At 39.0% G+C, this 13,420-nt stretch overlaps 1 protein-coding gene across 1 annotated transcript in view; it reads right to left on the minus strand.

The window, feature by feature from the left end:
- Positions 1-7,018: 7,018 nt before the first annotated feature.
- The window catches only part of LOC140895919 (von Willebrand factor D and EGF domain-containing protein-like), a 198,798-nt gene continuing 192,396 nt past the window's right edge, over positions 7,019-13,420 (minus strand). Inside the window, 1 exon segment of the mRNA XM_073306827.2 lies at positions 7,019-7,149. Within this exon segment, the coding sequence (XP_073162928.2) occupies positions 7,019-7,149 (131 nt within the window).

Consider the following 13,420-nt stretch of genomic DNA (forward strand, 5'->3'; position numbering starts at 1 on the left):
CCATGTGATGGCACAGGGCTAGAGTTTTAAAGGTATTTAGGTTCGTAGTAGGGTTTTCAAAAGTGCCTCAGCATCTAACTCCTTGGGTGCTTCAGAAAATCCCATTAGCTGCCTATCTGCATCTTAAGGTATCTAAATGCTTCTAAATTAGCTGTGGGTACCTGGAGTGTTATCTGTATTGGCACATCTACCACTGGACGAGCTTCACTGATGGAGCAAAACTGGGAAATGTTAAGGTTGGGGAGGGGAGCCTAGTGAAGTCTAAAAATCAGCATTCCAACAGATACTACAAAGTTACCTCCTATTCTGAGTACAGGAGGAAACAAAGTCCAATATCTCAAATAGATGCTGGCACTTTTTTGGCAATTATTGGGCAGTTACCCATTCCTTTGCTTTGCAAGCCCTCAGTTAGCCATGTTTATCTAGGTGATCTTACAATCTGGAGCAAGTTCAAGAAAGCAATTCAACATTACTACGACCTCCTCTCCTGTACTCAGGGTAATAACATTTTTTTCAGTAAAAGCAATCTCTGAATTATTAATTCTTCTCAGCAAAGTGAATAAACAATCTGATTTAAAAATATAAAAAGAATGAGGCAATTGATTACTTCCACACTTTTACAACAACAAAAGAACACAAACGAAAGTGTCTTTTCTATAATGATCCGCATTTCATTGTGAAATTTGGCTCTTGCAGGAAGCAAGTACTTGAGCTGGTGACACTTCAGCTATAGAAATATGGATTTGAGCATTGCCACACCACATAACTTTGCAAAAGTAAGTAAATCTCTTGGTATACGCTCTGGAATCAATTATTCCTCATCACGACCATATGATGCAGGAGGGAGAGCATTAGCAATTTCTTCACGCTGCATCTTCAGCCAGCCCAGAAGAAAAACGTGCACAGTGCCAGATTACTAGCATCCAAATGATTGTCTTCATTGTCCTTCTGCTATGTTATCTTCATTCTATTGGGATCTGCAAAGCAGAAATGAGTATTCATCTGCTTAAGGGACTATGTAAGAAACAGCCTTGTGCATGTGGTGTCACGAAACAAGTTTAATATGAAAATGTCCAAATGATTTGTTGTAGCTGTCTTATTTCCTTCAGAATTTTTTATGTAATTACGGCAAACCCACTATCCACATTTTTCACCATTTGACCCAAGGAGCAAAAGTGTTTATTAAACTCAGTAATACACAAGTAATGAAGAACATGATTCTGAAAGGGATTAAGCAATGAAGTGATGAATGGAACAGTTTCCAAAGCATGCTCATAAAGTGATATCATCTAGCTAGGCTGATTTCTTCTCCATCACTTCAATAGGGAAATAGCTATATTGCTAAAATGGTGTGGCTTAGGCTCTCTTATTTGCAGTGGCACTTGGCACTTATGGAGCCGGAATTCAATTTCCTTCCTCTAAAGCAGGCATGTCTACAAAACCAATGTGCCATTTCCACATAACGCATGGAGATTGTTGGCTCCTGGCCCGCAGGTGTTTCAGGGCACTTATCCTGTTTTCACACTGCAGAGGTTGTCCGTGAACAGCATCTTAGTTTAAGTACTTGAGTGAATATTCTTGATCCCAAAACAAGATAATAGATAATGTGAAAAGCTTTGCTTTATGCTAATGCATACATTCAAGTACCCATTTTGAAAGGACAGTTTTATGGAAGTCCACATTACACAGCACATAAAGATTTTGACATTAATTTATTACTTAGGACAGGAGGAAAGGTGCTCCTTCATCTTGCTGTATCTCTCTCTATTTGATCACGTTTTCGTTGTTAGCATCATATCATGTTTGATTCTAAAATACTGTTCCTTAGGTTCCAATGGTGATATTGGTTTGCTGTGGTTTATTTATGAATAGTGCATGATATGCTTTTTGTTTTAAATTACAGCAAAGAGGATTTCCACAAGTGTCTGCTTGAATTTAGGTAGGTTTAGTTGCATAGGTAGTAGGTGGCTAGGGCTAGAGGGGACTCAGTCTTCCCAATCTACCAGCCCATCTCAGCAGGCAAATGCCCCTGGCATCTCCAGGGCCAGGAAGTGGGTGGGGCAGGAAGAGGGAAGACCCACTTGCACGTGACAGCGTGCCAGGCTCTTACAAGTGCCAATGGGCTGGATGGAGAGTCTGATTGGCCCAGCCTCATGGCAAAGGAGGCCCTGCTGCCTGCCTTCTTCCTGAAAACATCCCTAAATTCATACTAGAAGCTCATGTTCCAAGGCACAGGCCCCACTTTTGCGAGTTGAGCTCCATAGTAAGAGCCATTGTGAGGCAGGCTCGCTCTCCACATGCCAGAGAAAAGGGCTTGAGCATCCATCTCTCTGCCAGACAGAATGGGCTCCTCCTGCATGTACACCAGCATGGGAACCTGCCCACTCCTCACAAGAGAGCCATTCTCCATAGAGCTGGAAGCCTGGTCACTAGTTGTTTTACTCTGCATGTCCAAAGAATATTTTCACCCTCGGCCTATCTTTAATTGGAGTGGGATTTAGTTCTTACATGAAGAAATTTCCATAGCTTTAGGGAAATACTACTTTACAGGATCTTATAGGATGGCTGCATGAGGTGAGATATTAAAAAGTAAATCCAGGTGGAATATTTAAGTGTAACATGCTACAAGGGTCCTATGCTCCTTAAAAAAATGTCATTGAAGTTGCAATATTTACTAAGGAGTGCAAAAGTGCTAGGTATTCTTATTACACAATTATCTTTGCAATCGCACCAGGAACACTTTCTGTGAGATTATGGCAGCTGAAGTCAAAACAGCTCAAATAAGAATGTTGGTAAAATCTGTTTACTTCTGCCAGGTTGGAGTGATTTTTGATAGGTGGCAGACACATGAATTACAGTTTCCTTATCAGTAGTGCTATACTGGTCCCACATAGACTTTAAGGAAGAAGCATAAGGGAAGATGCATCCCTCCATTTGTGGAAGAAGTTGGGCAGTTGTCCAGGGATGGAATAAAATTAACCTTTTTGAAAATTTAAAAATTAAACATTCACCCTTTTGAAAATTTTAAAATTTAAAAAGAGAATTCTTTCAATCTTTCTCACCCTCCAGTCCTTCATAGGCTTTTGCTTTGTCTCAACAGCATATTTCTTCAGATACTCTTCAGCATCTACTTTATGGAGCAACTGTATGTATGCAATAACATGATGAGATTGCTATGGTAACTTGTTTTTAAATAGCAGGGTAATTACTCTTACAAATTCCCTTGTAACTAACTAGCATATAGTCTAGCACATTCAATATATTTGTAATAGAATAGCACATACATTAAATGTTTCTTTTTTCACATATATTGCTTCCTTTTTATTTGTCAAGTATTTTTGAGTATTTCATTTTTAAAAAACTCTGCTTTATCCCTTTTCTGACTTGTATACTCCAACAGGTGTATAATGGAGAGTTACTCAGTTACAAGCATGAAAAGTGGGGTTTAATAATGGTGTGTGTGTGTGTGTGTGTGTATATATGTGTATATACACAACTGAAACAAATATTATTGACATTCAGTATGTTTTTCACTGACTCCAACAAAGTAGTTTTAAAATACCTAAAACTTGTTTTCTTGTATTTTCAGGCTTGTACTGAAATCAATTGAATCTTTGGCATAATATTCACTGGATTCCTTTTTAGAGACTGAATGGCCGCTTGCTATTCATGTAGATTTACAGGTGAATTCAAGCATTAAGCAATGTCTGACTTCAGGCTTTTCTTTTTAATTATCGTTATTTTCTGCTGTGGGCTAGAATACTGAGCATCTAAGTCCCTTTATAATAAATGTATAGGCATTTGAGACATGTGAGTACAGTTTAATATAAAAACGTTAGTAGAAGGTAATTGGAAACTGCAGTCTGGAGCTGGATACTTCTCAGTGTGGAGTCATGTACCATTTATGGCCAAACAGAACAGTGTAGGTAGCTTCTGTTGATTAGTTATGTACCTATTTAAGGTTTCAGAGTAACATCCATTTTAGTCTGTATTTGCAAAAAGAAAAGGAGTACTTGTGGCACCTTCGAGACTAACCAATTTATTTGAGCATAAGCTTTTGTGAGCTACAGCTCACTTCATCGGATGCATACTGTGGAAAATATAGAAAATGTTTAAAAAAACCATTGGGGGAGGATTTGGAAGCCACTAGGTACACTACAAATAAGACATCTGTCACAGCTAGTGTAAGCTGCCATTTTTCAGTAAAACTTTCATATGTAACAATGTACGATTGGCTAGGGATTACTTTTGTTTCACTGGTTTCAGAGTAGCAGCCGTGTTAGTCTGTATCCGCAAAAAGAAAAGGAGTACTTGTGGCACCTTAGAGACTAACAATGAATTTTTCCACTGAATGCATCCCATGAAGTGAGCTGTAGCTCACGAAAGCTTATGCTCAAATAAATTTGTTAGTCTCTAAGGTGCCACAAGTCCTCCTTTTCTTTTTGTTTCACTGTTACTCTTACATTTTGCTAAAGTGTGGTGCTAACCACAAAGATCTCTATACTTTGATTATTTTGTTGGGATCACCTCTGCTACCCATAATCAAGCCTATCCTGATGGCTGCTTTGATTTTTAAAAGCTAGCAGGAACACTTGTCGTCATGCTAAATTATCTGCCTTGACTATTTGCAAGATTCAAATTGAAAAAATACAAAAAGGTATAAGAGTGATAATTGTGCTAGCAAATTCATTATTCCTTGCCATTATTTTGGCAAGTTGCTTTTAACAGAACTCCAAAACAAAGTAAACCAAAAATGTCAGAAAAATGAATTGCAATTCACTGGGCAACATAATATGCTAAATTTCATGAAGTGTAGATGATTCTTTAGGAATGCTGACAGCACAAGAGTCAGAATACCATGGAGAAAAGAATACCATGGAGAACACCATGGAGAAAGAGAACACAATGTGGTCTCAGAAATTTAGACTATCCTAGTCTTCATCCCTGTCTAAATAAGAGTCTCCTAAGATTCCTTTTTGCTTGTGGAAAGGAGCATCTCCTACCAATTATTATACAGAGATGTCTCTCCTCTTGCACTCCATCTCTGTCTTCAAGACAGTTTCTTACCCAGGCTCTGGAAAAGAACTACTAAAATGTAGCATTAGTTTTAACCTTTTCTGAGACTACTTCTAATGGACAATTGGACTGGCAATTAGTTTTAAGTGAGGGAAGTCAATCTTCTAAATTGACTGCCTAGTGATTACCTTACATTTCTTATTCCTTCTGTACTAGGCAGAAAGAGAGAGATGGGCAGAGATTCAGTTAGATGCAGAGGTATAGTCACCAGGAGCCTCCTCATGCAGCTGGTGCTGTGTGAAGAGGCTGTCCAGTAGCAATTTAATCAGGATTTCGTGACAGATTTTATATGCCACCACTATTGCATTGGTTCTGTTATCCAAAAGTTCATAATGAAAATGAAACAAAGCACAAGACTCTGTATATTTATGTGCAACATTTCTTCCCACCTATGCTAATAAACCAGTTTATTACTAACAATGTTAATGAAGTTGGATATTGGAGGAAAAGGTCTATTTGCATTTTGACTATTTTGATTTCCTGACATATGCTCTGAAACCAGACTCCAATGCACCAGGCATTATTAGCGCTGACTTTAGGATGTTGGGCTGTAATGAAGCTATTAGATAATAGGGGTAGGGAAAAGCCACCTAAGCCCCTTTCATTTACAAGATTTCCATCTTTTGATCAGGACAATGCATTGTCATAGTGCAACTATTGGCAGAGACCCTGGGTGGTTTTCGTTTTCCTCTGTGGCATGGGGCACAGGTCACTTGCAGGTTTAAACTAGGGTAAATGGTGGATTCTCTTTAACTTGTTGCATCCGATGAAGTGAGCTGTAGCCCACGAAAGCTTTTGCTCTAATAAATTTTTTTGTCTCTAAGGTGCCACAAGTACTCCTTTTCTTTTTACGGCTACAGACTAACACGGCTGCTACTCTGAAACCTCTCTTTAACTTGAAGTCTTTAAACCAGCCAGAGATTGGGGTCTGTTACAGAAGTGGATGGGTGAGGTTCTGTGGCCTGCTGGAGGTCAGACTAGATGATCATGATGGTCCCTTCTGACCTTAAAGTGTATGAGTCTAATTCTATATTCTTGCAGGATGGATCATGAAACTCAAGATTGTCTCACAAGTTTCAAAAGGGGTATGTGCATGTCTCCTTTTTTGGGTTCTCCTGCGTTATTGAGGATCCCCACAGGGCTAACAGGTATTGTAGATGGCCTGGCTCTTGTAAACATGTACAGTATGGAAACAATTATAGTAGCTTCTCTTTCTTCCCACACTTACTTATTGTGCTGTGGTACACTCATATGAAAAATGCATGCACAGTATTTTATTGTTCTCGACTATGAATTGCAACAAAGTTCCATTTTGTTTGTGAAATGGCATATTGTAGTGGACATTCACGAACTATAGTGATGTTCTGAAACAAACCTGATAATCCTGGTTTGATACACCAAAAAGGGCATCTCTTGCTGTGCTAACAGAAATCCCTTTGATGCAGACAATTGCTTTCAGTTATCTTGACTTCATATGAAAAGTCGAAGTGGGATATGAAATAAAGCATTTTAGAAAATGCAAAGCATATTCTCCTAAACCACAGCTGACCAGTTTAATAGATTTTATGTATCTAGAAAATTACAATGAACCTCATTCATTTTATCTGTAGCTTCTGATTTTAATGCCAAAATAGACGCTGTCTTTTAGTATGCTAATGTAACTGTCAAAATGCATAGTTAATGGTAATTCTGAGGTTAAAATCTAATTTTTAGTATAGAATACAGTATATATGAATATACTATCATATTTTCTCAGTTGTCATTATTTAGCAGTTGAAAATATCTTGACTTTCCCCAGCTCTTGAATATAAAAATCAAGCTTTCTTTAAAATATTTTGATAACGTTATTCACCCCTTTCATAAAGTTAAAGCTATAAATGAACATTTTCTCATAAAACTATGTAAAATACTTCAGTTAGATTGAATTATTCCCCCCATCTTACTAGGAGAATTCAATATTTTTGAATTTGCATGTTACCTTCTTTCTACAGGTTAAACCAGTATATCCACTTCTACAGGCACATACATTTGGTCTTATACACCTGCTTCCAAATAGACACTTCTCACAAAGAGCTACAAATAAAATAAAAGATCAAGTTAGTTAAAAATACCCTTGTCATAAGAATCATAATTAGATTAGGAATACTCTGGCTATTCTTCCTCCCCTACTCCCCACCCCATGCTGTGACAAAGTGAATTTTGATCCAACTTCTGAATTTGGGTGGGAAGAAGGGTTGGGGGCAAAAATGATTTTTCTTTAGTTCCAATAGAAAGAAAAATAGCAGCTTTAAAAAGATCCTTTTTTGACTTGAGATGGAAGAATGTTAAATATACAATCCCAAAGACTATGATATCACAAGGGGAAAAACAACAAGATTGTACAATTTAGCGAATTGCATACTGGATAATTTTGGAAACCAGGACTTAAGGACAAATTTCCTGCTCTTGCAGAAACAACTACTTGCAACCCATTCTAAGTTTAAAATGTAAGCCAAATTAGAAAAGTGTTGTTGGTATGAAGTTTTAAGAGCACATCAGTTCATTTATAGTGCAACCTATTTAAATATATTCAACTAATAAAACAGTCTCTTCCTCTTTGTTTAAAGTAAGAATTACCTGATTTCTAGCCTGTTTCTCATCCTAGGTTTCAGAGGAACAGCCGTGTTAGTCTGTATTCGCAAAAAGAAAAGGAGGACTTGTGGCACCTTAGAGACTAACCAATTTATTTGAGCATGAGCTTTCGTGAGCTACAGCTGCTGTAGCTCACGAAAGCTCATGCTCAAATAAATTGGTTAGTCTCTAAGGTGCCACAAGTCCTCCTTTTCTTTCTCATCCTAGTTAGCAGCTTGTGCTCCTAAGACATTGTTTTGGCAAGGAAAGAAGAAAACAACCACTTCATAAGGACCCAATCCAAGAAGAACACACATGTCATGTTGTTATTTTAATTAGATCTCAGGAGTTAAACTTTCCTTCAAATATTGCCAAAATGTTCTGTCCTAGCACAGCCATTACTGGGAGTAGAGCTGAATGGCTTTCAAACCAATCAGACGTGAATCAACTGGTGGATACTTTTAAGTGTATTTTCATGATTCTGTCTGGCAGAGACCTATGGAAAGTCATTAACCACACACTGTCAAATAGAAGTAAAATAAAAATATCCCTCTATCTAGGTTGTAATACCACCCCCCTCATCATAGTAGCTTAGTGAGATACTCCATTTTTATAGTCAAATCTCAGAGTTAGTGCACTTTAATATCTCATCCTAAAGTTTATTGCACAGGACACTGTGAAAGTCAAGTGTATCTACCTCAAAGTCAAAGGGCCAAGTAAATACTTCTGGAATTCCAACCTGTTGTTCTGGAGAGTCTAGTGCCAAGACTTTTAAACATTAGTGCTTAGAGTTAGGCTCCAAAAATCCATATTTAGACATCCACGTGAGTGGCCTGATTTTCAAAAGTGCTGAGCATGTTAAAGCTTTCATGGAAAACTGTTTGGCCTACTTATACAAATATGCTAAACCAATTTGATTTGTATGGAATAAAGCTAGTTCAGATCTGAAGCCACAGGTGAAACTTCTGGAGCTCATGATATCAGATTCTTAGATACAAAATTATATCCACTTGCAAACAATGAGAGTTGTCATAAGCAGCTCTGGTAGACAGTGGGGGAGACAGATGACATTTCTGAATAATGGTTCCTCATGCCATTCTTATGCCTGGAACTTGTTGCCTTCTGTCCACCACTGGAAATAAATTGGCAAATTTACAGCGTTGTCACAGCAACTAAAGTGGTTTGGGGATTGGTGGGTTTGCCTTATAAAAAAGATTAAAAGATTTGTATAGGTTGGCTAAGGCATGATGTGTGGGGTTGGTGAAATGGAGAAAGAGACATGATGGCAATCTACAGATGTTTAAACCAAAAAATAGAAACACCAAAAGCAAACCCTTGCTCTTCAAGTGAGAGCTATACAGTATAATGTGGTGGGGAATCATCCTTCTTCAAAGAGAGCGGTGTACATTCACCCTTAGTACCTGCTCTTCGCCTTGGCATATGTTACTGTGCATAGCATAAGCTCACAGAGACCTGTCCAGGCCCCCAGACCGCAGATAGCATGCCTTTGGGAGTGAAGAGTGTCAGAAGTGGACGTTTGCTCTGGAGCGCAGTGCTCCGTGGGGGGGGGGGGGTACAGAGTTGGTATCTCTCCTTGTTAGTACACTAATTAGGGCAAGAGTTTCCTTGCAATCCTTACCCTCTCCTGTTAGTACCACTCAGTGAGTTTTTGTCTTACACAGGGAGAGAAACTATTTATGGTGTTACTAGGTGTAATGTGATTAGTAACACAGGCTGTGGAATAGTGGGGAGTGATAAAACCTCATTACTTGGGATATGTGTAATCAGACTAGACAAGGCTCAAGGAGACGTATACTAGTGAACAATTCTACAAGGGCAGGGGCAGGAATTAGATGATCTAGCAGGCCTTTCTTTGACTAATTTTTTGAGTCTCAGATGATGCCAAAAAGGAAAAACTAGAAAAAAAAATCTGAAATGGAAACACCTGCCCTCCCCAACTCCCAGTGCTGTGAAAAAAAAGAGCTCAGTTAGGGAAAAGATTTTATAAAAATTCAGAAGACAATTGAAATTGAAATCAGAGAGGATAATAACATAGCTGAAGTCCAAATGAATATTTCATAAATGTATTTACAAGGGACTCTAAGCCATTAAATACTAAAAATGACATAGGCTCTGTATGCATTATCCTGTACAGACTCAGCAAGGAAAGTTGTTTAATAAGACAAGCTTATGTTAAAATTATAATCAATAAATGCTCACTACAATAAGGGATTTATCCCTGAGTGTTATAAGAACATAGCCGTAATTTGCATGCAAATGACAGTCTTCACTGACAGGTTTCAGAGTAGCAGCCGTGTTAGTCTGTATCCATAAAAAGAAGAGGAGTACTTGTGGCACCTTAGAGACTAACAAATTTATTTGAGCATAACCTTTCGTGAGCTACAGCTCACTTCATCGGATGCATTCAGTGGAAAATACAGTGGGGAGATTTTATATACACAGAGAAAATGAAACAATGGGTGTTACCATTCACACTGTAACGAGAGTGATCAGGTAAGGTGAGCTATTACCAGCAGGAGAGCGGGGGTTGGGGGAGGAGAAAACCTTTTGTAGTGATAATCAAGCTGGGCCATTTCCAGCAGTTGACAAGAATGTGTGAGGAACAGTGGGAGGGAGGGGAGTGAAATAAACATGGGGAAATAGTTTTACTTTGTGTAATGACACATCCACTCCCAGTCTTCATTCAAGCCTAAGTTAATTGTATCCAGTTTCCAAATTAATTCCAATTCAGCAGTCTCTCGTTGGAGTCTGTTTTTGAAGTTTTTTTTGTTGAAGAATTGCCACTTTTAGGTCTGTAATCGAGTGACCAAAGAGATTGAAGTGTTCTCTGACTGGTTTTTAAATGTTATAATTCTTGACATCTGATTTGTGTCCATTTATTCTTTTATGTAGAGACTGTCCAGTTTGGCCAATGTACATGGCAGAGGGGCATTGCTGGTATGTGATGGCATATATCATATTGGTAGATGTGCAGGTGAACGAGCCTCTGATAGTGTGGCTGATGTGATTAGGCCCTATGATGGTGTCCCCTGAATAGGTATGTGGACAGAGTTGGCAATGGGCTTTGTTGCAAGGATAGGTTCCTGGGTTTTTGTTGTTTGGTGTGTTGTTTTTGTTGTGTGATTATCACTACAAAAGGTTCCCCCTCCCTACCCCGCTCTCCTGTTGGTAATAGCTCACCTTAGCTGATCACTCTTGTTACAGTGTGTATGGTAACATCCATTGTTTCATGTTCTCTGTGTATATAAAATCTCCTACTGTATTTTCTACATCCATCTGATGAAGTGAGCTGTAGCTCATGAAAGCTTATGCTCACATAAATTTGTTAGTCTCTAAGGTGCCACAAATCTTCATTGAGAATCTTTTTTTATTTTTTAAAAGGACTCAAAGGGTTACAGAGAAAATCTGGAGGCAAGCATGTCTGAGACACTATTCAGAGAAAGGGAAAGAACAAGAATGCTCAGGAAATTATGAGGCTATCAGCTTGACACTTATACCATGCAAATAAAGAGAACATATTCTGAAGGGCAAATCAGACACCAGTATGTGTTCAATAATTTTAGAACTGCAGATAACCAGCATGAATTTTAATAATGAGGATCCTTCATGAGTATAACCTTCTACTTTATAATTTATTGGAATTATACCCCAATCCTACAGTCTGATCCACATTGACAGACTGCTATGCCTAGGTAGAACTCCACTGACTTCCTTAGGGTTCCATTCAGGCATATATTTGCAAGAGCAGGTTAAATTATAGGATTTTAGTCTTTGTTGTTTTGATTTGACGATCCCACGATGGCTCGAAGAGAGGGGTGTGTGTTTGTGCACACATGCACAAAGGAGAGTGCAGGGAGGAACCAGGTAGAGGGAGGTTAATAGGGGCCTCAACTTTAAACGAATTTGATAGGAAACTCTGCTGCCATGGAAACTGCCACAGCCTCAGTGATGTGTTCTATATATTTTTAAAGTTTGTTGTAGAATTTTTAGAACATTTGCACTGAAGTAATCAAAAGTCAGGGGCAGGAGACAGATAAAATATATTTCAGTGTAGATTCAGCCTTAATTATGAATAACATTTCACTCTTTTGTAAGATCATTTCCCTGCATTTGCAATAAGCTGTGAAATCTGACCATTAATCCCTCATACCATCAAGATCATACTGTATATACAGGGCAATGTGTAAACCACCATGGACCTTATTTGCTGGAGTGAAAAACCTATTTTATCGATCCTTCCTCAGAAGCTATTCTCTTCAGTTAAGACGAGTGGGGAAGTACACTGGTCTGCCAACCAACCTCTTTATTTAAAGCCTAGCAGATTGGGGCTATTGTGCTCTGTCCATGACTGTTGAAACAATGTCTCCTAAATGTTCTCATCCTAGGCTGTACCCTTGTCAGTTTTGATAACATGCTTATAGCCAGTGACAGGTGGAGGGAAGGTGCTAGCACGCTGGTCACAGAAGTCTGATTCTGAGTTTAACACACGGGATGCATCCGATGAAGTGGGCTGTAGCTCACGAAAGCTCGTGCTCAAATAAATTGGTTAGTCTCTAAGGTGCCACAAGTCCTCCTGTTCTTTCTACAGCATCAGGAGTTTCTAAACCCTATGCTATTAATTGTACAAGTAGCAAAGGAAGGTTTCTTTGTATCACAGCGTCTCAAAAGTGGCACTCAGCACAACTGTTCCACATGATGTACAACCTGATTAATCATCTGTGAGATTTATATCTGGTTGCAGAGTCAAGTGTTGCTCTCAGTGAAGCCTTTTCAATATACTTTGTAGAGAAAGACGATTCATATTTACACTGAGCTAATAATCTTCACTGCAGAGGAACTGTGAGGGGGGAGGATACGCACAGAACCTCGTCAGTGGCGTCTCAGCTAGTGGCGCTTACTGAAATGCTGGAGGAACTCTGGGGTGCAGCTTTCAATATAGATCCATGTTCGCCCTGTCGGGCAAAAGCCAGCAGGGGGATTTTGTATCATTACAGTTTTTAATTGTTTAAAGTAATTATTAGCCCCCAAAGTTGAAGAAATCCATATCTTAAATTTCCGAGTTTGAGGACACTGAGAGCTCCATAGCAATGTAGCTACATCTGGATCCTAAAGCTCTCCTTGACCACAGTCAATTGGAGTTGAGGCCTCTCTGAGATACAGACACCACAGTGGTCATGTTGGTCAGTGATTTCTTTCTGGTGATGGAGTAAAATCAGATGGCCCCGGTGATTCTTCCAGATTTGTCAGCTGCCCTTCACTACCAATGACCATGAAGTGTTGTTAGTTAGTAGGTGGAGGTGTCATGGAGTGGAGTCCTTCTTTCTGAGAAATCCCAGGGGATAACTGCTCACTGAAGCCTCCCGAGCATATATGAGGTTCTTGTCATTCCCTCTGGTACCACAGGTGGATGAGGCTATTTGGTTTATGGAGAAATATGGGCTGTAGTTCTTCTGTCTATGGATGACTCCTGGCTTTGTATTTTCATCGCTGGGGGTGGCCGACTGACTTACCCAATGCTGAATTCAGACTGAAGCTTAGCCGGTCAATCCAAGAAATTAAATTTATGACCAGTGGAATAAAGGTAAAACAAACATGTTGATGGTTGCCAGTAAAAGTGATCTGGATTGTGACTTGGGGAGTGGAAATTGTCTTTCATAAAGCTGAAATTGTTTGGAAACATGTACTGATATTAACCTACAAAAATGTGCTCTTG

The sequence above is a fragment of the Lepidochelys kempii genome, chromosome 11 (assembly GCF_965140285.1).
Source record: "Lepidochelys kempii isolate rLepKem1 chromosome 11, rLepKem1.hap1, whole genome shotgun sequence".
NCBI classification, from domain to species: Eukaryota; Metazoa; Chordata; order Testudines; family Cheloniidae; genus Lepidochelys; species Lepidochelys kempii.